The sequence below is a fragment of the Sinocyclocheilus grahami genome, unplaced genomic scaffold (assembly GCF_001515645.1).
Source record: "Sinocyclocheilus grahami isolate Dianchi unplaced genomic scaffold, SAMN03320097.WGS_v1.1 scaffold1224.1, whole genome shotgun sequence".
In the NCBI taxonomy this organism is placed as follows: domain Eukaryota; kingdom Metazoa; phylum Chordata; class Actinopteri; order Cypriniformes; family Cyprinidae; genus Sinocyclocheilus; species Sinocyclocheilus grahami.
Window position 1 is genome coordinate 194,567 of NW_015506403.1, and position 24,626 is coordinate 219,192.

Here is a 24,626-nt window from a genome sequence, read left to right on the forward strand (position 1 = left end):
ATTATTTTCCACATACTGTACATTATTGTTGCTCCTCTATGCCCCGCCTTTATGAAACGCGTTGATTTTTACAAAGCTCATCGGTCTGAAAACGAGGTGTGCAGTGATTGGCCAGCTATCCAGTGCGTTGTGATTGGCCGAATTCCTCAAGCATGTGACGGAAATGTTACGCCCCTCACCACATTGTGATGATGCCCTGTCAGGCCGGAGCGATGATTCAAAAACATGAAAACTCATTATAAACGAGGCATTTGTTGCATCCAGTGGGGACATAATTATGGATTATAATGACTTATACTGTCTTTTTACGCGCTGCGTTGCATCGCGCCGCGTAAACATAAAACCATGTCTGCATTTGTGATCGGAGAAATGACAAACAACAAGCCCTACTCTACACTGCCCCAAAAACTTGCTTTAAATATATAAAATATAAAAACTCTTTAAATATAAAAAACGTACTTACAGTCTTTGAGTCAGAACAGCCGGCATAAAGTAGTTTCGCTTTCACAACAAAACACAGCGTCAACCACGGCCTTTTTCGAGAAGAGGCGGCGGGCTGAGTGAGAAGAGGCTGCGGGCTGTATTAGTATTATATGTAGTATTTCCTCAGCAACCAGCATGGATCAGCTCCAGGCATGACAAAACAGATATCATCCTCTTTTGGAAGACCAAACAAAGTAGTTTCGCTTTCACAACAAATCACACAGCGCATTCACGGAATAAAAGTTACGCCTTCTTTCTTTGCGGGAACATTTGGGCGGCGTTATGCAAATCTTCCCACATAGTGATGTAGATATGTGGGGGCGTGTTAGAACGAGGCATTTTAGGTTGGTGTGGCTGACTCTTAACTTTTATAAAGAATATCTCTTTGGCTTTGAGACTTTAGTCTTTGCAACTTTACAGATCTTCTTTATGCACCAAGAGCTTGTAACACTCCAAAGAGAAAGGAAAAATTGAAATCACATCATATGACCCCTTTAAGATCTACTTATGCTTCTGATGCTTTTGGGAAATGCAGCCCTATTTGAACAAGCACTCTGAGCTATGCGTCAGCAGCGAACGCTGTCTGTGATTGATTTGTTCTGTCTTTCATAATTTGCGTGTGTTCCGATGAGCAGGAGAAATGGTTCTATCCAACACAATTATTCGCTAATATACTTGGAAGCTTTTTTATGCACCGAATTTCTTGATAAATAACTAAAATTAATGGTTAAAAAAATGCACTTTAGGATCGATATTGTTATGTGAGGTTCGATCCTTTTGATACAACATCAGTATCGAAACTTAAGGTTCGATCCACCCATCCCTAGCAACGAGACAAAAACATTAAAACCCATTATAAATGAGGCACTTGTTGCATCCAGTGGGGACATAATTACGGATTATAATGACTTATACCGTCTTTTTATGCGTTGTGTTGCATCGCGCCACGTAAACTTAAAATCATGTCTGCATTTGTGAGCGGAGAAATGACAAACAACAAGCGCTACTCTACACTGCACTGACCTCATACCAACAAACACAAAAATACACTCGTACTTTGTACTGTATGTTTGGTTCGCTCTTCCCTACATGCACACTAAAGAATTGTAGCCCTACCAACATTTCCTCGTTTTCAGAATTGAATGAGCTTTACTCAACCTCCAGCGGTCCCAGTGTCAGAGCTGGAATTTTTGTTGGGTTGGATTCAGGGATAAGCAGCCTGAGCATTATGCAATTGTGAAAGACAATGCTACGGTTCCTAATGTAGATATTTGAAGGCAATTATTGATTTTTTCATTAGAATGCAGCCATATTCGGCAACTTTGTTTACATACAGAATGACACTCTACTGTACTTTCCAAAGGCCGTACACACTGCAGATAATCGTTAATGCAGTGCTAGTAAATTGAAGTGCATACGATGTGTAGCTCTTCCCTGTAGGTGTTTTGTCTAGCGATTTTGGCGACTTGCAGCAAGTAAACTGCTCTCAGTGCAAAAGCAACTTCACAATTGCTGGAGAATATAGTGTGTACTGGCCAAAGAGTGTGGAAAAAATGTATGTTATTGCTTTCTGCTCAAGTGACATTTAAACTGACATCTAAATTACCAAACACTTGAGGAAAGTTATCTGCAGGGACACTCAGTAGTGACTTTTTCTGTCAATGGACTACAGGTTAGTTTTAATCATAACTATTAACAAAAAATTATTAAGAGTTTTAACTTATGTAACATCTAGTCAGCCTCCATCTCTGCCAGGATGTTTCTTACACTTGTTCCCTCTCAGATATTCCTGAAAAGAAGCATGTAAAACTTGCATGATTCATTTTGATTTCAGTCATTTATTTTGTAATGTTTTCTTTGTTAATTGCAGTGCATCCAAAGATTGACTGAAGTTAACTTATTTTATTTGTTGGAATTGAATCACATTGTTGCTGTTAAAATGCACAGAATCACTTTGTCAAATAAATTAAAATGACCAAATTTAAAAATTAGGACAAAAAAGACTTGTATTTTCTATTTTAACATTTTGCAAACAGATTTATTCCCTTTTGGGCCATCTGAGCTTTCATTTTCTCAAAGGCGAAGCAGGATACCCAGGGCTCAGTTTACACCTATTGCCATTTCTAGCCACTGGGGGACCATAGGCAGGCTGGGGGAACTCGTATTAATATTTAAAAAAAACCTCATAAAGTGAAATGTTCATGCCATGGGACCTTTAAAGTGTCTTCGCTGCTGGAGTCTAGAGTGCTGGTGTCCCCATCATGTAGATCTGACACTGACCCCAGGGTGGCGGTGTCAGGATCAGTACCCTTAAGGTGCATCCAGATGTGATGGCCTCGCTGTCTCCGGTATTACGAACACGGTACTGTTTTCCCACTCACTCCAGCCAAGCTCTACCTCTCTGTATATGTCTCCATTTGTTTCCCTCAACTGCCCTGCTTCCTCTTCCACTGAAAATACAGCTTTTTTGGATCGCTGAGAGGCTTCCCTGAAAGCTATTTTCTGTAAAGAAAGAATGAAAGAGACAGTTCCCAGAGTTGAGAAATTATCTATGCTGCAAGTATTTGACATTAGACATGTTGCCTTGCTTGCTGCCTACATAGAATTATTATTTTATAAGTGACTGTTTTGGGAACCTTCACATTGGCACACACTAACAATTGATTTCAATAAAGTTTGCTAAGTTGGTGTGATACTCTAGTAATCATAAATATACACAGCACACACACAAATATTTTGTAAAATAATCCATTTGTAATTACACAACTATTTTTATCAATATTTTTCATTATTTAATCTTTTTTAAATAAAATAACATTTTATAAATATATGTTTTCACATATCAGTTCATCAGAATGCATTCTGAAATGGCCTTCTCCACAAAGGTGAAGCTGCCTTAAAATTTGGACAAAACAAGGTATCTTATCTCTGTGGGCAGCTGGTTTTGGAACCGAGCATATATAATAGTACAGGATCAGGCCTAGCTACCTTAGCTATGCGAATGTAGCCGTTCATAATATGGAAATGGTTAGCAGAGATCATCTACCTGTCTTTTAGTCTCTCTTTGGGTTCTTCGCTCTGCTCTCCTCTCTGCGTCTCCGCTTGGCCTCCTGTCTCCATTTATAGGTGAGCATTTTCCCGATGTCCAGGCCACTCTTTGCGTAAACATCAGCAATTAATATGCATTAATGAAAATATAGGTATATCTTCAAAGACAGCAGTTCTCAACCTTTCTGAGTCTAAAGGCCCCCATCGTCCACAACAATATTCGAAACTATGACCGCTAGCCATTTCAATCTATGGCAACTCTTTGTTTCTGTAAATTAAAAAAAATATATAATAATAATAATAACAACAACAACAACAAAACAAATTAAAATAAAGTTCGGGATTCCAGTAGTTACATTTTTTACTCGCAATTTACACATGACAAAATATTTTAGAGCTTGGCGTAACTAGTAAAATGTATATCCATTATAAAAATGCCCATGGTATTGTAACATTTTATTCATTTACATGATTTTTCTAGATAGTCTAGAAATTATGCTTTTAAAAATTTGACTACCTCATATATCCAGGTTTTCCAACCTTCCAAGTAATTTTCTTCAAAGGAAACAAACCTTTTTGAAGGGTAATTTAAAATAAAAATCTAACATTTTTTTGTTTATTTTAATGCTTGTTTTGTCTTCTTATAAATATCTTTAAGTCACCTTGGATAGAAGGCCCCTGATTGAAAACCACTGTTCTAAGACATTCCAAAGTACTGAAAAAAAGATGAAAAAGAAATACTCTATGGTTACCAAGCTCAAATTAAAAATGTTTACCTTTTTTTAAGGGCCTCAAGATAAAGTTCAGCATTAGCGAAGTACCTCCCTCACCTGCAAAACACATTTGTGATACTGCAGATAGGGTTAGGCAGTCAATCAATACATTGATTACAAAAAGTCACATAGGCATAATGAAGGCTAATTTGCTATGAAAACAGTCCTGATATTTCTGTAGTTATAGTGGGAATGTGATTGTTTCAATAAACATAAATTTTAATGCAATAAATGGAAAAATCATTAAAAATGGCACACAGTTCAACATTTCAGTTCAGTCCTGTCTGATAAACGAATAAATATAAATGTAATCCTCACCTCTCCATAAGGTAGCTATCTCTAGGAGAGTGATAAATGCTGAAATAATACTCGGCAGAGGGAAGGGATCAGAGTGAGTGTTAAATAGTGAGGGAGTGATATGAAACAGCTGGGTGCAATCAGTGTAAACAGGTGTGTGCAATTCGTGCTGAGTGCAATCAGTGCAATGCATGATGGGAAATGTAGTCCGGGGTGCTATGCAACAGTTTGTGTGGTGCGAGAGTCAATGAAAAGGAAAGTTCATGGACCGGATTCGTGACAACCTCCTTGTGTGTTTCCATATCTAGAGACAGCTCAGTGCCACGGAGGTGTCCCAGCAGTGAGTAAATGGGCCTGAGAGAAACAAAGAAGTCATGAGATAAGTTCAGACTTGATGCAGTAAGAGAATAGAACAGGTGACAGAAGTGAGAATCACTGCTGAAAGATTAGAAGCAGGGAAAGACTCCAACCATTGAGTTCTGAAGATAACAGTGAGTAGAGCAAAACCCATGGAGGCACCCAGACCCATATCCAAATTGAAGACCACAGTGGACACATGTCACCAACCATATCAACTACAAACACAAAAATATTAATGTTAAACTAGATGTTTACATTTTTGAAGAAAATATGAGTGGTGCTTGCTTATGCGAAAGTCATCAGCACAATGCCTAGGAGTTATATATTTTTTTGTCACATTGCTATGCAATTTTATTATTATTATGGGATTTTTTTCAGCTACTTCTAGTCTTGGTCACATTAGTGCCATTGTAAATAAGGAATTCTGAATCAGGGGCCAGTCTCTCTGTCACACTACCAATCATAATACTGAGGATAGTAAATGTGCCTATGTGTACACAAACACATAAAAACATTAAAAGTCAAAGCATTATGAGCATCAAAAATAAGAAAACAGACAGAAAACAATGCATTTTGGCTAAATCAGATCAACGGATTTAATCATTTTCAGCCATGTTTAAAGATAAATGATCTCATCAATAGATATATATCTGGAGGTCCCAAAAATAAAATAAATTAATGGAGGATAGAGGGATGTATAGAGTCCAAATACTGGAGGCAATGAGGCCAGCAAAGCATAGGCCATTCCTAAAACGCACAAACACAATGTCTTAAAACACCCACAAACGAAGATTATATTGTAGCTCATTAAAAAGTACAGAAACATGCTTTACCTTGTGGAAGGTGCATGATGCCCACACTGATGCCAGAGATAAGGTCTGGCATGCCATAATCCCAGATGGAGTAACGGGGCAACCAGGACCGAACAGGCAAGAGTCCAACTATGCTACGTTTCAGTCTGGGTGTAGAACAGCTGGTATAGAAAGAAAGGAAAAATAAACAGATTGAAATCATAATGCTGCCTAATTTTTCTCAACAAAACATCTCGCTTTAATGGCTGTATCCTACCTGAGTGATTTCTTCAGCCGACAAGTGATGGGAAGATTGGTCTGGGAAGAGTCCATTCTCTGAGATCGCTCTTTCAGCCTCTGTTCATCTATAACCTCTCTGTATGATACTCTGCATGTCCTGAGTCCATTTTTTCTATTTTGTGCTATATAGCTATTTAAATAGTCTTTGTCAAGACTTAATTACAAACCACACAATTACACTGACCTCAGTCTTGATAAAACTTCATAAGACTTTCTGCAAGTCATCTATGATTTACCTCTAAACCTCTGAGGGTTATTTAAAAGGGAAGATAATGGAGTTGGTTTGTATAAAAAAGAGAATGTGCTTTCTACCAATAATTAACTTAAGAACAAATAATAGTGTATAATAATTTTAATGGATAGACACAATTTCAGTATCTATCCATTAAAGTTCTATCTTTCAACTACTGTCTTATTTTAGTGCAAATGCTGACTCAGGCTTTCCTCCTGTGTTCATTAGTCATTAGTTTTTGGACTGGTGAACTGCAGTGGAAAACTTTTCTGTTCCGGTAGAAAATTCCATCGTGATGTGCAGCATATTATGAATTGATGACTTTAAAAAAAAAAGAGAGAGAAAAGGACAGTAAGAGATGTTTTGACGTCATTCATCCTGTAATTTTGCAACACATTAAGTGGTCCTTAAAAGGGCTTAAAATAAATGGCATGGGTTGGGGTAAAAGGTTTAACTTCTGTCCTCTGTGGTTAATATATTAATTAATAATCAAGTAGACTTAAGTTTAGGCCTCTGACTTGTACCGATTACACTTATGTTCCTACATTTATATTCACAAATAAACATTGGGGAGCTATGTTAAGAAATCAATTTGTTTGGAGTTGGCATAATATGAGCTCAATGGAAAATGGGGGGGGGGACTCTTTAAAAGTCTTTATATCCTCACAAAAAATGTAAATGTCACATGTTGGAAAAAACATTGCACATTATAGAATTCAAAGGCAAATTCACCCCCCCTCCCCCAAAAAAAACTATACTTTTATTTACAAATAAATAAAATGTGTTTAATATTGTGCAATATTAAGAAATAATAATTAAATCACATAGTTTTGCTTAATCAATAATAGGATAATACTTATGTATTCAGAAATAGCTATAATTGCATCAAGTTATTGTTAAGAAGCTGCATTAAGGAACAAATGCTTACACATAGATTGTGTAGTCACTTTAAGAGCATGATGGGGTGAAATTTGACCTCAGCTCACATGTACTGAGGGCCTTTCCCCCGATTTCATGCCAGAAATACCAAAACATAAGCATTGCAAAGAAACTAAGCAAAATGACAATATATATATATAGAGATATATAAAACTTTCTAAACATACTGTAATAACAAGTAATGTTCAGTGTTCAAGAATGCTTGTTGAATATTTTTTTCTTGTTTTCCCCCTTCGGTAGTTTGACAAATCATGGTCTATAATTAGCACTGTTGCTTGGCTGGAATGGGCATGGAAGTTTGAGCAGTGTTTACTGTCAGACACAAGGCAGCCAGCGTGTTTGTGTCGACTGTGGGTAATGGACGAATTGTTGCCTGAAGGCAGACACCACAGGAAGCCGGAGATCTGGTACGATTCACCGATGCATGTGCTAATATAATGCAGCTTGTTGCCAATAATGTGACTGATACAACAATAACTGCCTTCTTTTGACATGTCGGAGCATTGACCTGTTTAGCACTGACCCTTAGAGCAAGATCAAATTATTGGTGCATCAAAATTAACTTTCAATAAGATTCTGTGGACTTTTCATTAAAGGGTGCACTAGTATGTTCCTGCCAGTTGTCATTTAGCTGCATAAGCTAATATATTTTTTAAATCTCTTCAGATACAAGTTCCTTGACACTTCTGAAGGATCTCCAGGATGTATTTAGGCTACACTTCTCTTCTCTAACACTTCTCTAAGTTTTAAGCTGTCAAGAGACCAAAAAACAAAATGGATCTGAGAGCCAGGCATGGTTTGACGCTGTTGGAACAGCTAAATCGAATGCGGGATGCTGAGCAGTTAACAGATGTGGTTCTAGTTGCTGAAGGTGTTAGCTTCCCATGCCACCGGGCGGTGCTTTCTGCCTTTAGCCCCTACTTCCGCGTAATGTTCACCTGTGGCCTGCGAGAGTGCACCAACCGTCAGGTGGTGTTAAGAGACATGCCGGCCCCAAGCCTGGCCCTTCTGCTGGAATACATGTACAGCTCCAATCTTCCACTCACTGCAGCCAATGTGCAGGGAATCTCTGTTGCTGCTTTTCTTCTACAGATAGATGAAGTTTTCAGACGTTGTCAGATCTACATGATTGACAACATGGATGCTTCCAATTGCCTGGGCATCTATTATTATGCTCGCGATCTAGGGGCAGAAGAGTTGGCCGACCAGGCTCAGCGCTATCTGCGGCAGCACTTCACTGAAGTGTGCCTTGGGGAGGAAGTACTGGAGTTGGAGGCACACCAGCTAGGGGGGTTATTGGGCTCAGATGACCTTAATGTTTCAAGGGAAGAGAGTATTTTGGATGTGGTGATGCGCTGGGTGAAGTATTGTCCGGGGGGTATAGGGCCAGAGGAAGAGAACCGGGCCAGGCACCTTCCAGAGCTCTTAAAGAAGGTACGTCTTCCACTGGTGGGTTCAGATTACTTGAAGGGGATGGTGAAACGGAACACGGCACTTCTAGCTGATGCCGAATGTCTTCAGATAATGGAAGAGGCCACTGAAGTAGCAAGCTTGGATTCAGATGCTCCACCCCGTCGACTGAAGCTGCGCTATGGCATGGAGACCACAGACCTCCTGCTCTGCATTGGTAATGATGGTGGAGGCATTCGCTCACGTTATGGAAGCTATACAGAGCGTAGCTTCTGTTATGCTCCCACAACAGGCCGAACTATTTTCATCACCTCCCCACGATATGGTGATGCGCTTGGATATGTCTTTGCTGGGGTGGTGACTGAGAGGAATTACATTATTGTTGCAGGAGAGCTCGGAGCAAGAAGGATGTCAAGACAGAAAGACAGAAATGTCGAGATTTTCATGTGAGGCTTTGGCAGGAGAAAATGACAATTATATAATATGTTTTCAACATCAAATATATGCAGCTAAACCTTAAACTAATCTGTTCTTTAGACATGGGTACCTAAAATTAAGATTAGAATTTAAAACTAAAATGAGATTAAATCAATCACATTATTACAGACAATAAAAATTACAATTCAAGTATCTCATATTTGTTATGTCCCTTTCAGGTACAACAAGGAAGCTCAAGGATCCTGGAAACACTTGAGCTCAGCAGAGTATCGTGATTCTTACGCATTGAGCTCTTTGAGAGAAAACCTCTATCTGATTGGGGGTCAAATGAAGCTGAAGAACCAGTTCCTCATCACCAACAGTGTTGAGCGCTGGTCTCTACAGGGTGGACCATGGCGTAGCGCTGCCCCTCTGCCCATGCCCCTGGCCTATCACAGCGTAGTTCGGATGAAGGGCCACCTGTATGTGCTCGGGGGACGGACGCCACAGGTAATATTCCAAAACAGAGCAAATTTGTCATCTTTATGGTACTATCTGCAAATATATTGCACAAGAGTCATGAGAATGCAACATCAATGGTGCAAACAATATAAATCACTATAATTTGGAAAATAAAAACAAGGTGAGGATCACAGTAACTGTCTGTTTATTGCCTTCTCTCTTTCCCTCTAATGCACCTGTTCTGCCATGTCTCATGAACGACAGTCATACCGCACAGATGACGAGCCTGACCGAATGAGTAATCGCCTGCTTGAATATGACCCAGAAACCAACAAGTGGAGTGAACTTGGCCCTATGAAATATTCAAAATACCGTTGCAGTGCAGTTGCACTCAATGGGGAAATCTATGTACTTGGTGAGAATGTTAACAGGATGAGTAAATTGTGACAACTCATGTTATTTGAAAGTATCAGTTTTTGTGATTATGGGTTAATATTTCCATAGAGTGAGACCTGTGGATTAACTTAATACAGCTTATCACAAGAAGCTTATGACAGTAGTCATCATTATTACAGTGGTTCACTAACTTTCATGAAAGCATAATGTCACCTATGTGTTTACTTGATGTCATTCTTCAAAAATGTTGCTTGTTTCAATTTTCCATGTTTGTTCACCTCAAGGAAAAAAGTAATATCAAAACCTAGGCATAGCCCATGAATGAATTTCAATGTCTCCTCCTGCAGGTGGTATTGGGTGTGAAGGTGTGGATCGTGGCCAATCACGTCACTGCCTTAATGTAGTGGAGATCTACAACCCTGATGGGGATTTCTGGAGGGACGGTCCTCCTTTACCATGGCCTCTCCTATCACTTCGCAGCAATGCATCAAATGCTGGTGTTGTTGACGGAAAACTTTATGTCTGTGGATACTACAAAGGAGCAGGTAAAATACGTAAATATTGTAATATCAATATCAGTCCACTTACTTCAGCCTTCAACTTGAAGTTAAAGTCATGCAATCACAAAATTCAATTCAACACCCATTTACATTTAATTAAACATATTAGACAACACTAAGTACTCCACTCTTTTCCAAGATCGTCACGATACCATCACTAAAGACATCCTGCAGTTGGATCCCTGGGAAAATGTATGGACTGTGGTGGCAAAGCAGGTGCTGATGCACGACAGTTACGATGTGTGTTTGGTGGCAAATCTGAATCCTCGTGGACTCGTGCCCCCTCCTGCTGACTTGGTAGAGGAATGACAACACTATCCAACAGTGATTTCTCATACCAAAAAAAAATGTTTTTTTTCATTCACAAAACAGAACAATCAGAAAACTGAAGAGGATGGCTTTCTTTAATAGTTATGAAAATTTTTTTGATTTACAATACTGTAAGTACTTTAGTGATTGTAACTTTGAAACGCTTTACATTTTTGGATTTCAGATAATATTACCAATAGCTGAGGTATATAGTATGAGTTTAGATACATGCCGAAGGATATGAGAAACTCTCACATCATTTACAGCTCAGATTAAGTAACACTGCAAGATGCTGTGCTAAAATATGATTTTATTTACTAGCAAAGTAAAAATGTATTGCAGAGTTGCACAATACAGTACATGTACTGTAACTTTAAGCAGTCGATGAAATTTGCTAAACATGTTAATTTGTCAAACTTAACACCAACTAAATCTATGTCAAGTTCCAACTGAAAACAAAGTTGAATATCTTTTAAAACTATTTTATACCTGTTGATGTCACATTGAGATTGTCTAAAATATTTTCAAGGCTAAATCAAATAATGCACAAATTTCTCGAATATGACATGCCAAAATTACAGAATGTGCTTGAATGTTAATGCGTTGGAGTCATACGGTACAAGTAAAATAGAACAAAATACTTTTAGATGTAGTAAAGTCTGCCTGTTTGTCTTTAAGTTTTTATAATATCCATACTTCAAAAAGAATTAACAAGGCAAAACAACAGAAGAAGAACAGATGTCTATAGCAAGGAAAGTGGTTAGAGAACCAGGTTTGCTTGTTCACAATTCAATTAATTTTTTTAAATGAACATAGATACTCCAAACAATTTATCAAATGTAAGCATAGTAAGAATACAATATTGAAGAATTCCGCATCTTAGTCTGAGTCATTAGTAAAGTCAAAGAGCTGCCAGAGGCCACCTTCTCCTTCTATGACACTCATTTTAGATTCAGGCACCACATTTTCCCATTCAGCCATCTTGTATTCCACCATCATTTGGGAGCTGTCTATGTCTTCAGACCACAAACTGAAGGGGTTTAGTGGTTGTTCACCTACACACCTACTGATTGGTGCTACAGTGGCTTGCTGCTGTAGTTTTAAGTGATTCTCTGCAGCAGACTTGTTGGTCATTTCCCAGTTGTCACAAAGAGAATCCAAAGGTACTCTGTCTTTTTGTTCACACTGAAGGTCTACATTCTGCTGGCTGTCCTTTGAGAACTTCATCGCTCCGTTTTTTCTCACCAGCTGTCTTTGTGGGAGAACCAAGGCTTTCTTTTCCCCCCTATAATTCAGTGGTTTTTGGCGCCTCCTAGGTACTTTCAGTGGTGGCATCGCATCAGTGACAAATCGGTTATCTCTCACATACAACGGGTTTTCAGCCTCCAGATGTCTATCTACATACTGTCCTCCATGGTCCTCTATGGATGCAGTGGATTGAACATCCACATGTGGGCTTGAAGGTCTGGTCTCAACTAATTGTTTGCACCATAATCTCTGCGAAGCATCAGGGGAATCCTCATCTGTGACTGCTGTCTGTTGTCTTTCTACAGGCAGAGCATGTGAATTTCTGTTTTGTGACTTCTGTGTTGTAAGTGGACACTGGTTCTGTTCTACTGCTTTTCCTGAATAAATGACAGGCCTGTTGCATATCATCTGGCTCTCGTGGTGTTTTTCAGCTGACATGACACAGAACCTCTCTAACAAACCAGGTGATGTCTGGACCTCACTGTCAATCATTCTATCAGAGCCAGGTCCTGTCATCGGCTTGTGAATAGAAATCAAAGTGCTAAGCTGAGACAGAATTTTTCCCAGCATACCCTGCTCCTTGCTCTGCTCTGCTTTCAGATGTTCCAGATCCCGTTGGAGGTTAAACATGCTTAAACTCAACTCTCTTGCAGCCAGACTGCTCTATTTAATAGAAAATAAATGTAGCTTTATTACCAATGGCAGTATAAAATACATTAGTATTAGCTTTGCATCTGTTATACCGCATATGCAGTCCTTACCTTGGCTTCCCTGTCTGCCATTTCTTTTTGTGTTTGGCTCTGCAGAGTCTCAAACTGACATGTTATACCTTCATTCACACTGTTTAAATAACCTTTAACTGCAACAGACAACATAATGTCTTAGGCTTATAAATAACAGCTACAACATTGAAAATACATTTAAAATATGTATCTGCTATTATCTGATCAATAATTATCTTTGATGATATGGTATTTGTGGAATGTAGGGTGCCAGCATGGGCTAACTGTTAAGAACCATCTGCATTTAGTTAAAAGAATAAGCAAAACATACAAACAAAAACATACTTGTTTTTGAAAAAGTATCCATTTTCTCCACTATAACTTTGGTTATGTCATTACTTCCATCAATGCGATTTAACAAAGTCTCTCTGCTCTAAAAGGGAAAATGTAAGTCAAAGTCCAGTAGTATTAAACCCATAACTTTGTGCGATATAGACATTCTAAATGTGTTAAATATGCACGAGTGCCTTAAGTACAATACTTACATTTTCCAGAGATTCCTGCAATTGTAGAATTCCATGAGTGAGAATTTCCCTAAAACGGGGAAAAAATTATATTAAACAATATGTCAGGACAGAACCATAGCTACGTGGAAAAACTACAATAGGAAATTTAAAAACAGACACCAGGATGGTTAGAATAGTTTTTCATTGCACAAGGATCAAGAATAGACTGACTACCTTTCATGTTTTTCTTTGGCTTTTCTTTTCTCATCCTCAAATCTGTCCAACATGCCAACAAATTTGCCACCAGTGAAGCTTGAGATTTTGCCATCACCACCGAACAAAAACGGCTTAGAACTATAACTGCTGGACACCATAATTTCCTTAATCTGTAGAGGATTTAGACAATTTGGAATTAATATGAATTTTTAAATATTATTACATTTTACAGACTCGTTTACAAGAATGTCACATTCATTTTCATTTATTAAAGGTTTGTGGACCAAGAAAAAAACAAACAATCAAGAACATGTTCATTATATTATACCAAACCAAACATGGCATGTTCTACAGACCAAATAAATAGATTAGGCCTGAAATATTTACCTCCTGTGAGGTATGCTGAGAACCTCTGCTCTGTCCACTCATCTCCTGGGTAAACCCTTGTGAAATGTCAGAGCCCAACAGAAACTGGGAGTCACCCAGGCTGGAGACCTCCGTGAAGTTGGCCCCCCACCCAACGCAAAACGTCGGCAAAATAGTCTCAATCGTTTGTGCTCCGTTTGTGCTGGTTTGTGCTGTAAAAATTTTCGTTTGTGCTGCTTCGGTTTTTTAGATATTAAAAGAATATTTATAGGTCATTCTGAGGTCACTCAGCCCCCCAACATACTCCAAATTCACCCCAAATAGTCTCGTTCGTTTGTGCTTCATTTGTGCTGGTTTGTGCAGGTAAAAGTTTCGTTTGTGCTGCTTCGGTTTTTAAAAGCTGGAGTAGTCACTGGTTCCCGGTCCCTTACCATTCTTTATCCCTCTACAAACAGAACGCAGAATAAACATCAATATAAACACTACGTTACTAGGCCCTATTTCAAGGTAATTAATTGGTTAAGTGTAAATAATAGTAAAAGTTACCTGACAAATTCTCTAGTACAGAATTCAATTATGAGACATACCCAGAAGTTGCGGGGATACTCAACATCTCCTTTATATTCCAGACATTGGGCTTCATATCCAGGCTTTGAATGTCAACGCATTTATTTCCACTAGAAATAATAAACATGAAATCAAAACTACTGCAAAACACTTGTCTGTGTGTATTGATTTAAACAATGATTTTTTTGTTTAAAAAATATTCTAGAATTTATCTGAGCGAACGCCAAGTGTTACAAATGACTTTTCTCGCGCGACGCAGACGGCTGCCGTCATCAAAGCTGAGCTCGTTTTCATGACAAACTAGCGAGTAAACCACCGTTTCACGGGCTACACTTATTTAGTTCATTTAAAAAAAAGATACTTACCAGAAAATTACTTGTTTGATATGCAGTAATGATTCTGAAGCAACGTAAATCAATTCTGGCGCTCGCTGATGCTGGCAGTTACGGTTTTCCCGGGCTACAGAATTTAAATAGTTCACGAAGCCGCTAAACATATACAGTTTCTTCATTATTTCTAAGAAAGATCGCTAGATGGCGCTATTTAAATATTTAAATACTAAATAATATTGTAGTTTGTACCAAATTAGTATAAATGGATGATATATATAAAAAAAATTAGGTTTATTTCATTTTAGTTTGTATGCATTTTTTGCATACATTTATTGTTATTTATTTACGCTATAGTTCACGTTGCACTGCAGTTTATTAAATTGCGTGTTTGTAATGACATTATGGTGGCATTGTACAGTGTCTCATGTAGCTAAATCTAATAGTTATATGCTTGTGACATTTAAAAGCTTAGTGCGGTGGTATAGTGTGGGGATTTGTGAAAATCTCACCACTACTCTAGGGATTACTGATCTTGTTAAACTATCGCACAACTACAATACCATCCTTCAGCGTAGAAAAGCGGTGTGGTTCACCCACAGACTGTATAAAAACAGGGTTCACCATAAACCGAGTCGTTGAGACTAAACTGTATCCTAACAACCAAAACTACAAAAGCTAGTGTCTTCATAATACAAGTCATAGAGCTTAGAAAATGTAAAGCAACTCATTCTGATATTGCTTCTCACATATGTCCATTAATTTATTAATTTTTATAAATATTAAAAAAAAAACTATAATACGCCTATATGTTTTCAGTAAAAACGCTTTTAATACCACAACGAGAAATAAAAGCTGTAATCTTACAACGATATTGACTTCTGAGATCTGTTTCATACATTAGTTACTAACTGGAATTCGCATCACAGCCTGCGCATAAATTAATAATTAAAATGTTCTAATAATGATGAAATAATAAACGCTATCTAATAATAGCAACGCTACAACAGTAAAAGACTTGTATTTTGGCAGTGTAGTTTATTAATCAGGAAGTGAAGTCCCGTTGCCAACAGATTTCTGACACATTAAAACTTGCGTTTCACAGGTAAGTTCACGTGTTTATTATCATAAAATTGGAATTATGTCGTCGGTAAACGAAAGAGTCATGGCTTCTGTTTTATTTATAGATTGTTTGGTATCATGACATCCTAGTTATCCACACAGCAAGCTAAAGTAATTAGCCAGCTGCTCAGTAAATAGACTGTTGAAGAACTTGTTTGGTGGGGTAGCTTTTTTATACTGTGTCTTTATAACTGGTGTTAAATTGGGCTTTCTTACAGAATATACACCCACCAAAAAAAATAAAATAAAATCAGTGTAGAATTAAACGTTTCGAAAGGGGCCAGTCGTGAGATGATGAGTTGTATAATGTTCACAGAAAACCTTGATGGCTCACTCTTGATGTTGCCCCACCCTAAATTTTTATTTAAATATATAAAATGGCATGTTAGGTTTAACCGAAAACAATTTACCTCCAGTTGAGGCATTTTAGAACTTAAACATAATGGGTTTCAGATCCATATTGACTCCATCTAACCCACAGGAGTAACTAATCTCATCATGAGTAGAGTCTACTACATCCTCAGTGCTGCTCTTTTTGTGCTAGAAATGCCAGAGACCAAGGTATCTCTTCAGGAATCTTTGGGATAATTCCACACAACTCTCAGTATGTGAGAGCCATAACTATTGGGAATGCATTGGTTACTGTAATCCCATGCTCTAAAACTGAATTTAAGATCGATTCCATTCTTGATGTGTTTTGATTATGTGTGTGTTTCAGGCGCAGCTAGAAAACGCCAATGACTGTTGTGAAAGAATAAAGAGAATGAATGAAACCTGTGTGAATATTACACACTGTGATCCTGGTATGTTTCATAAGTAATGTCATGTCGTAAAATTTAAACAGAGCTGCAAAAAACTGTGCCTTTTTAATACAACATGAGCAAATTCATATTTTTCAAGGCAGATTTTGTTCCTGTGAAATGTTGTATGTAATTGACATGGACATTTGGTATGATTGATATATATTTTGTAACCTTGAATCCTCCTCTAGGTCTCCTTCAAGTTCAGGAGAACAGTACAACATTTTGTGTGTCCTGCGATTTAACAGAGCAGGGGAATTCAACTTTACTTAACAATAGTAAGTGCTGTGACATGGTCATAAATGAACATCTGTACAGTCTAGAACAGTGGTTCCCAAACCTGTCCTGGAGGACCCCCCTGCCCTGCACATTTTGTATGTCTCCCTAATAAAGACACACCCAATTTAGTTCTTGCAGTCTCTACTAACGAATCAGTGGAATCAGGTGTGTTAGATAAGGGAGACATACAAAACCTGTCCTGGGCAAGGGGGCCTCCAGGACAGGTTTGGGAACCACTGGTCTAGAAGATTGCTTATAATGTATTTTAATAAGTAAACACACTTTGTGCACATGCATGCACCATTCCTCTATCATGATTTATTGAAATGTTTAAGCTACAATTTGGGAGTTATTTGACTAGGAGTCATTTGATTTTTAAAGGAATAGTTCACCAAAAAAATGAAAAATTGCTGAAAATGTACTCGCCCTCAGGCCATTCAAGATGTAAATGAGTTTGTTCCTTCATTCGAACAGATTTGCAGAAATTTAGCATTACATCACTTGCTCACCAATGGATCTTCTGCAGTGAATGAGTGCCATCAGAATGAGCTGATTAAAACAACTGATGAAAACATCACTATAATCCACGAGCAATCCACACCACTCCAGACCTTCAATTAACATTGTGTGAAGTGAAAAGCTGCATGTTTGTAATAAACAAATCTATCATCAAGACATTTTCAAACAGTTGCTTCCGGCTAAAATACGACTCCATAATATTACTTTCTAAAAGTCACCTCGTCTGAATCAGAAAAGAAATATCAATAGATCAAGCACTGTTTACAAAAAAAAAAAAACAGTCCATTTGGTGGATATTGATATGAGAGGAAAATGGAATGGGCTTTTTTAATGGAGGAAGAGTAATTTTCAGTAAGTCAATTTTCAGCAGATTTTCATTTTTGGGTGAACTATTCCTTGCATTACTAGAAGGGTTTTTTATGATGTATTTTTTTTTGTTTTTTTTAAATCTTTTTATTAATTTCATTTTCAATTCTCCCTCTAGCAAGGACTAGTCACATTCTCGTACCTTTAATCTCAGTGATTGGTAAGTTACTACCATTGTTTAATGATAGTTATGTGGGCACCTTTAAAACCTTTTTTTCTATATTGATTTGCACTCCGTATTCTCATCTTTTGTGCATTGTGTCTGTAATGGCAGGTGGTCCAGGTGTAGCAGCTTCTGTCCTTCTAGGAACTCTACTGATCAGCCTGGGTCTCATCCTCTCGGTTGCATCTTTCTTTTACCTTAAGCGTTCCAAACGCCTTGCTGGTGTCTTCTACAGGCACAACAAGGGTAAAAAAAAAGATTTATAATCCATAAATATGTAAATCAGTTAAAGGTTTGGTTGCCTTTATTTACCCAACTGTGTTGAATACTTTATTTATGTATATATATATATTAATTGTTGTTGTTGTTGTTGTTGTTATTATTACTGGTGGTGTTTATATTCAAGATATAAGTTATTGGGGGGTTGTAAAATTGTGTAATTTTCTTTTATCAGCTTTTATATTCCAGCCAAGTGAGACAGTAAGACGTTAAAGGTTTGGTTGCCTTTATTTACCCAACTGTGTTGAATACTTTATGTATGTATATATATATATTAATTGTTGTTGTTGTTGTTGTTATTATTACTGGTGGTGTTTATATTCAAGATATAAGTTATTGGGGGGTTGTAAAATTGTGTAATTTTCTTTTATCAGCTTTTATATTCCAGCCAAGTGAGACAGTAAGACATCTATAATCAATTTCTTTTTTTGTTTTTGTCCAAAAATGTTTGATGTTTTATTAACAAACACAGCATTGTGTGGATACCAATGTACTAACTTCTTCATTTTTCCTCCAAGGCTGTCATGTTTCCAGAAGCTACATCTTCAGGTAGGAGAAATTTGAACTACTTAATCTGTATTTTGAATTTAATAGTCCAAAGTGGTGGTGCATCCTAATTCCAACTGTGCTAAATTTCAAAACATCAATTGGGAATATCTGATTATAAAAACGTTTAGTAAAATAGCTAATTCTTACTCCTATATCTACAGTTCGCAAGCCAAGATATGTTAGGAGGGAGAGGCCATCAGCATCATCAGCATCCAGCAGTGCAACTGTGGCAAAAGGGACAGTAACCAAGGTATACAATGTGTGACCAGCCTTCAAGGGCCAGCTATGAGCACCCTTATAAAACATGGGTCTGTCCTAAAGCACTGTTTTCTTATAGGATTTACTTTTTTGGTGAAACTTTCCTTTGTAGGCTACATGAAGAAGTGATATGTCTTGATGTAGGATTTATCTTTTTAATTCTCTCTTCTTTTCATTAAAAGTTATTTATTTCTATTTATATATTTTTCACACAATACATTGTTCCTTTTTTTTAAGAGACCAGGTGTTGCACTACTAGAGTATTTTTGATTGTTAAGCTATAATTAAGTCTAGTAAGTTGTTTTTGAAAGAATTGTGTAATGTTTATATTTATTACCAGTATTTTTGTGTGATATTGTTCTTTTGAATCTTGTGACATTGTAACTAGGATCCAAAACAAGACTTCCGGAGTTAGTCATATTTGCACACTACCAACTCCTCAAACCTCATCAAGTAAAAAAAAAAAAAAAAGACATTAGCATATTTACCATTTGGTTGAAATCATTGTTTTGTTCCTGTATACACAAATAATATATTTTCTATTAATCCTGTACCATCTCCACAAATTCCGTTAGCACATATTAATGCCATATACATATGCTGGAAAATACCCTGTATGAGTATTGAAAATACTCCTGTCTTGGGTTTCAATGTTAACAGCATATTCATGTTCTACTGATAAGTGTGCATGAAATGTCCACCTGTTAACAATGGCACATTCTTCACTATATTCAACATAAAGGGTTCTGGCTTGCACCAAAGTTTTTTCCCAGGTAAATAATGATAAATTCTAATTTGCTAGGCCTTAAAGTTGCAAACTTGCTGTTAATACACAATATATAAGCAAAGTTGTGAGATGATGAGTTGTATAATGTCCACAGAAAACCTTGATGGCTCACTCTTGATGTTGCCCCACCCTAAGTTTTTATTTAAATATATAAAATGGCATGTTAGGTTTAACAGAAAACAACTTACCTCCAGTTGTGGCATTTTAGAACTTAAACATAATGGGCTTCAGATGTATTTATTTGAGCATTGTTTTGTAGAGTTTAATATCTTTAGTATGCTGGATTAATCAAAAGCAAGGATTGTTTACTTAAGGTGGAGGTAAATGATGTGGTTTCGTGGGGATACATCTGTGATACTGATTTAAATTCAACTTATTTCTCATCTCATCTTATTGGCTGTTGTGCAGCAACTGGAAAGCATGTCAGTAGATTTTGTATATGAATTACGTTTAGATGGATGTTGATTATGAACTTTTTTGTATGTTGATGTCCTTACAGAGTGAGTATTAATCATATATGATGAAGATTTCAGTGTTTACAGAAATAAAAGATATTTTGATTTATGAGAAACCATTAACTTTTTTTTTAAACTTGATCATAAAATATAATTTAAAAGTTGTTGCAAAGAGCCACAGTCCAGGTGGTGGCTGGTATTGATCATCAAAGACTCATTTGCCATATAGAGGTTCTGGGAAGTGCAGAGTAAGGTTGGGAGTGGTGGTTATAAAACTCTTTAGCATTTTAATTGCTGGCAAGTGCTATCATTGCTTTATCATCTGTAGAATAATTAAAATAGTAAAATATTAGGTTGGACTTGTGTCAGAAACCATTTCACATAATCAAACTTAACTCTTGTGCTCAGGAAACCACTCCTGTGAATGTCACCAGTTTATGTCTGTCTTTGGTAAACAGATGGAGGGACTTTGATCCCATTTACCTATAATATTATAAGCACTTCCTTATAAGACACAATAGTACATCAAAATGGAGCAAGTACCACGTGACTGTCTTTCCATTAGCTCAATCCTCTGTGATATTTATCATGTCTCTCTATTTAATACAATTGCAAATATACACATTTATAATGGATCATTTAAAGCATTCAGCACAAGTGAAGTCACAACAGTGGTTGGCACACTATACTGTAAAAACATAAGTCACTGTGCATACACCCTCAGTGAGACTCAGTGAAAAGAAAAGAAAAACCTGACTGTTGTTGCACATGTAAACACTTTCCAACAATTTTCCTTATACCTGGCTGCTTATCTCCAGGTGAGACAGAGAGTGGTAATATATTCAAACAACAGTCATGTGACTTTGAAAATGGTTTGAATTTATGGCCAATTTCTTTATTATTATGGTTTTCTTATGCATGTGTAATGGAAAAAACGAAACGTGATCATTTCCCATAAGCATTGCTTTTGTGGAACAAGATGAATAATAATAAACATGCAGACTGTTGTAGCTTAGTTTTTTTTAGAAGATTCTATTTATGTTAAAGGGATAGTTTACCCAAAAATGAAACTATTGTTATCATTTACTAACACAAGATTTTCCAAACTTGTGTGAGTTGAACACAAAAGAAGATATTTTAAAGAACCAAACAGTTGACAGCAGCTATTGATTTTTGATCACCTTAGTCACTTGCTATGCTTTGTCATTCTTATGTTAACTAAGGTATTCAATGGTAACGTGTAACCTAATCCTATCAGAAAATCAGTTCACTTCCTTCTCTTTGTCACCCTTCCTGCTTTTCCATAATTTACACATGTACGTGTATCAGACGGTGTATGTGTGAAGGAGGGGGATCAAAGAGAGAGAGAGGGAGAACAAGGTAATGATTTATGGTTTAACTCGCTTGAGTCACAGCTCAAAAGTATAATTTAAACTTCTGAAGAGCAGGTGACGGCAGTAACACGTTACCGGAAGACCAGGACAGACAGGTCTGGATAAAGTCAGGCATTGAAATACTTGTTTTGGGAACTTTTCAAACTTTTCGGCCATATTTGTATCCATCTACACGAAGAAGAAGCAAGCATCTTCAAGATAAAAAGAAGAATATTGTCTTCCACTTTCAAGGTAATAAGGTAATCCTGTTTTTTTTTCTTTAATCTTTTCAGTTTACACTGCCCCACCAAACATAAAAAATAAATAAATAAAATGAAAAACGGTTGATTTTTGTTTGATCAGCAATCATGTTTTTGTTGAGCTACTGTGAAACAACAGCCAATTTAGCAACTGTTAATATTAGCATTTGTTGGGCAATTGAACAAGCTTAGGGTGATTAGTAGGTTAATTTCATTTCATATTTTTAATGGAAAGGAAATCCTTTAATCCAAATTGGAGATGTGTTGTCTAGTCACAGTACAATAAATGTAAAAATGAGTAAGTCATTAAAATGTAAAATTATATGCATAATGGCAGTCCTTGTCTGAAACAGTATGCAATACATATTCCTTTCATGGTTGTTTTTTTAGATATTTGCATATGTTTTGTCTCAGCATCACCTATATATATCATATACAGCACTGCAGTAATGATGCCCATAGCAACCACATTTACATGTGGTTGTTATTTGCTATGCCAGATACTGCTAGCTTTCCATAGGATTATAAAATTCAAAAAGGATCCTGCTCTTTTCCTATTCATTCAGTTACATAGTAAGCATTCCATTAAAAGATCAGATAAGTTTTTCAGAACAGTTTAGCATTAAGATTTTTTAAAATTCAGTTTTATATATTTTTAGCAGTGCATCAGCCATATATTTTGAGTTTTACCAAGTCCTATATTGCCATACTTTAACTCATAAATGGATTCACTCAACTAATGTACACTTTAATTTTATGTAAATGAAACAAAAGATGATTGAAGTATGTTTAAAAAATAAATACATTGTTTTTCTCTTTTAAAATTTTACATTTAATTTAATGTGTTACTTGTTTCTTTGTAATTATTTGTGAAATGAACTAGCAATTTCTGAGTGAATTTTATTTTATTTTTTGTAGTGTAGGACAACAGCATATATATATATATATATTTTAAGTAATCATTGTGCCAATTAATAACTTGAAGGATTCATTTTGCATTTCAGATTTTCTTCTGATCACACAACAGGATGGAGGACCCGGAAGTATCCACAGCATCACGTACCAATTCAATGCGGCACCAACACATGACACAAGTGGCCTCCGGTGATGATCAGGACAATGCCTGGGATGCCGGTCCAGAGTGTTCAATCTGCTTTTGCGCATACGACAACACCTTCAAGACACCAAAGCTTCTTGAATGTACCCATACCTTCTGTCTGGAATGTCTGTCTCGCTTTGTGGCTATTTCACCAGAGCAGGAAGGTAACCAGATCACCTGCCCTCTTTGTCGGCAGCCAACGTCCGTGCCTGAGCATGGTACACCGGATCTAGCCACTAGCCAGGAAGTTTTGGGCCAACTTCCTGGCGACCAGCAACAACTGGAGAACGTTTTCCTAGATGGACAGAGGCTGTGCTACTCAAACCCAACGATACCCAACTGCATCTGCATTGACATTGGCGAGCATAAACCAGAGGAGACACAGAGGAGAGAGGAGAGAAGAGAGGGTTGTGGATACAGGCTGCTGCGATTCTTGGGTTTTTATGGGAACTGGAAGAGGCTTATGCTCTTCATCATAGTGCTTCTTGTCATCTTCTTGGTTATACTGTGGCCTCTCCAGTGCTTTACCATGTCAGAATGCTTCAGAGAATCACCAGGTATTCCAGCTACGCTCACTGCTCCCAGACCTACAGTGGGTACATAAGACACACAGGTGGACACAAGAAGTTCTTATTCAAAGTTCATGAATTGCAAATGACATTCAGGTTGTATTGGCATCAGTCTGAAAACATGGCTGATAAGCTGAAAACACAGCCACATCCTTTACAGCTTCATATGACAGGAAACCAGTATTGGTTAAAGTTCTACTTTCTCCTTAAAAACTCAATATTTGTTGCATGAACTTTCATTGCCATATCACATACTTCCTAAATGCCACTGTAAATATTTAAAATTATTTTCTGTGTCTAAAACAGATGAACAAAATAAACACTAGGGTAAAACAGTTTTTATAATTTAAATTTTTAATAGGATCCTGCTTGCAGGTTTGATTGCTTTGGCTGGAACCCCTTAAACACTCTTTGCACATTCTGTAAAATGATACGCATGCAATTTATTATTATTATTATTATTATTGTATGCTGTATGCTTATTTGCAAAATTATTATTAAGCATGTATATTAACTAATGCATTTTTAAAATGATTGTATTAGGAAAATATCTTTTGGAAAATATAAAACATTTTTAATCAAATGCATTTCTTTTTATTAAATGTTTCTCACTATATCTATTTAGGTATATTTTCACTACTAAATGAACTTATTTTTATTATTGCCTATTTTTCCTTTGTTTTTAATAAACGTCTATTATATTTACAGTAATGCTTCATGACACTATATAACACTGTCAGACTTTTATTACCATAGATAAGTGGCTATTGATCCTATTACTTCCTTTAAACCATAAAAGCGAAGGATTTTCCATCCAGCATGTTGTTTAAGGATTTAAACCTCCATTGAATAGCAGCTTAGCTGATCAGTGACAGATTCGTACCATCTCCCCAGAGAAACCCTATTTATAAATGTGAAACGGAATGGCCCTCTGAGAATGCAGGACACACACACACGTGATCCATGTGATCAGACACATATCTCTATTTATAACAGACCTGGACGCAGGGCCCCTCT

At 36.9% G+C, this 24,626-nt stretch overlaps 4 protein-coding genes across 7 annotated transcripts; 3 read left to right on the top strand and 1 right to left on the bottom strand.

Annotated features, from left to right (window-relative positions):
* The first annotated feature begins 7,317 nt into the window (after positions 1-7,317).
* LOC107568198 (kelch repeat and BTB domain-containing protein 12-like) lies at positions 7,318-11,579 on the top strand. Its single transcript, XM_016254125.1, has 6 exons — positions 7,318-7,630; positions 7,890-9,079; positions 9,290-9,560; positions 9,777-9,927; positions 10,256-10,453; positions 10,608-11,579. Exons 2-6 carry the CDS (start codon positions 7,998-8,000, stop codon positions 10,775-10,777), a joined length of 1,872 nt encoding a protein of 623 aa, XP_016109611.1. The 5' UTR covers positions 7,318-7,630; positions 7,890-7,997; the 3' UTR covers positions 10,778-11,579.
* A 64-nt stretch (positions 11,580-11,643) lies between these two features.
* On the bottom strand, positions 11,644-14,478 carry LOC107568199 (coiled-coil domain-containing protein 36-like). The gene is made up of 8 exons (XM_016254126.1): positions 14,423-14,478; positions 14,242-14,280; positions 13,857-13,962; positions 13,488-13,639; positions 13,293-13,341; positions 13,093-13,180; positions 12,787-12,884; positions 11,644-12,688 (listed from the first exon to the last, which is right to left on the bottom strand). The coding sequence occupies exons 1-8, from the start codon at positions 14,476-14,478 to the stop codon at positions 11,657-11,659; spliced, it is 1,620 nt and encodes a 539-aa protein (XP_016109612.1). The 3' UTR covers positions 11,644-11,656.
* A 1,282-nt stretch (positions 14,479-15,760) lies between these two features.
* LOC107568175 (uncharacterized protein C1orf159-like) lies at positions 15,761-19,537 on the top strand. 3 transcript variants are annotated; one of them, XM_016254089.1, is made up of 9 exons: positions 15,778-15,836; positions 16,335-16,414; positions 16,572-16,656; positions 16,845-16,931; positions 17,936-17,977; positions 18,092-18,226; positions 18,435-18,460; positions 18,778-18,808; positions 18,970-19,537. In XM_016254089.1, exons 2-9 carry the CDS (start codon positions 16,352-16,354, stop codon positions 19,071-19,073), a joined length of 573 nt encoding a protein of 190 aa, XP_016109575.1. In that variant the 5' UTR covers positions 15,778-15,836; positions 16,335-16,351; the 3' UTR covers positions 19,074-19,537. The 3 variants fall into 3 exon arrangements, with proteins under 3 accessions (XP_016109577.1, XP_016109575.1, XP_016109576.1); XM_016254091.1 differs by lacking the exon at positions 16,335-16,414 and having other exon boundaries at positions 15,761-15,836; XM_016254090.1 differs by lacking the exons at positions 15,778-15,836; positions 18,435-18,460 and adding an exon at positions 18,634-18,659 and having other exon boundaries at positions 16,245-16,414.
* A 2,180-nt stretch (positions 19,538-21,717) lies between these two features.
* LOC107568185 (RING finger protein 223-like) lies at positions 21,718-24,102 on the top strand. Of its 2 annotated transcripts, none has more exons than XM_016254103.1 (2): positions 21,718-21,941; positions 22,946-24,102. In XM_016254103.1, the coding sequence occupies exon 2, from the start codon at positions 22,970-22,972 to the stop codon at positions 23,642-23,644; it is 675 nt and encodes a 224-aa protein (XP_016109589.1). In that variant the 5' UTR covers positions 21,718-21,941; positions 22,946-22,969; the 3' UTR covers positions 23,645-24,102. The 2 variants fall into 2 exon arrangements, with proteins under 2 accessions (XP_016109589.1, XP_016109588.1); XM_016254102.1 differs by having other exon boundaries at positions 21,718-21,933.
* The last annotated feature ends 524 nt before the right edge of the window (positions 24,103-24,626 follow it).

Excerpts from the sequence above, each read along its gene's own strand:
- LOC107568175 (XM_016254089.1), top strand. The coding sequence starts at position 16,352 with ATGAGTAGAGTCTACTACATCCTCAGTGCTGCTCTTTTTGTGCTAGAA. Across the intron at positions 16,932-17,935 it reads TTCAACTTTACTTAACAATA|CAAGGACTAGTCACATTCTC; the intron begins GTAAGTGCTGTG and ends TTCTCCCTCTAG. Across the intron at positions 18,227-18,434 it reads CTTCTACAGGCACAACAAGG|CTTTTATATTCCAGCCAAGT; the intron begins GTAAAAAAAAAG and ends TTCTTTTATCAG.
- LOC107568185 (XM_016254103.1), top strand. The coding sequence starts at position 22,970 with ATGGAGGACCCGGAAGTATCCACAGCATCACGTACCAATTCAATGCGG.
- LOC107568198 (XM_016254125.1), top strand. The coding sequence starts at position 7,998 with ATGGATCTGAGAGCCAGGCATGGTTTGACGCTGTTGGAACAGCTAAAT. Across the intron at positions 9,080-9,289 it reads AGAAATGTCGAGATTTTCAT|GTACAACAAGGAAGCTCAAG; the intron begins GTGAGGCTTTGG and ends TGTCCCTTTCAG. Across the intron at positions 9,561-9,776 it reads TCGGGGGACGGACGCCACAG|TCATACCGCACAGATGACGA; the intron begins GTAATATTCCAA and ends CATGAACGACAG.
- LOC107568199 (XM_016254126.1), bottom strand. The coding sequence starts at position 14,478 with ATGAAGCCCAATGTCTGGAATATAAAGGAGATGTTGAGTATCCCCGCA. Across the intron at positions 13,640-13,856 it reads CTCAGCATACCTCACAGGAG|ATTAAGGAAATTATGGTGTC; the intron begins GTAAATATTTCA and ends AATCCTCTACAG. Across the intron at positions 13,181-13,292 it reads TGCAGGAATCTCTGGAAAAT|AGCAGAGAGACTTTGTTAAA; the intron begins GTAAGTATTGTA and ends TTTCCCTTTTAG.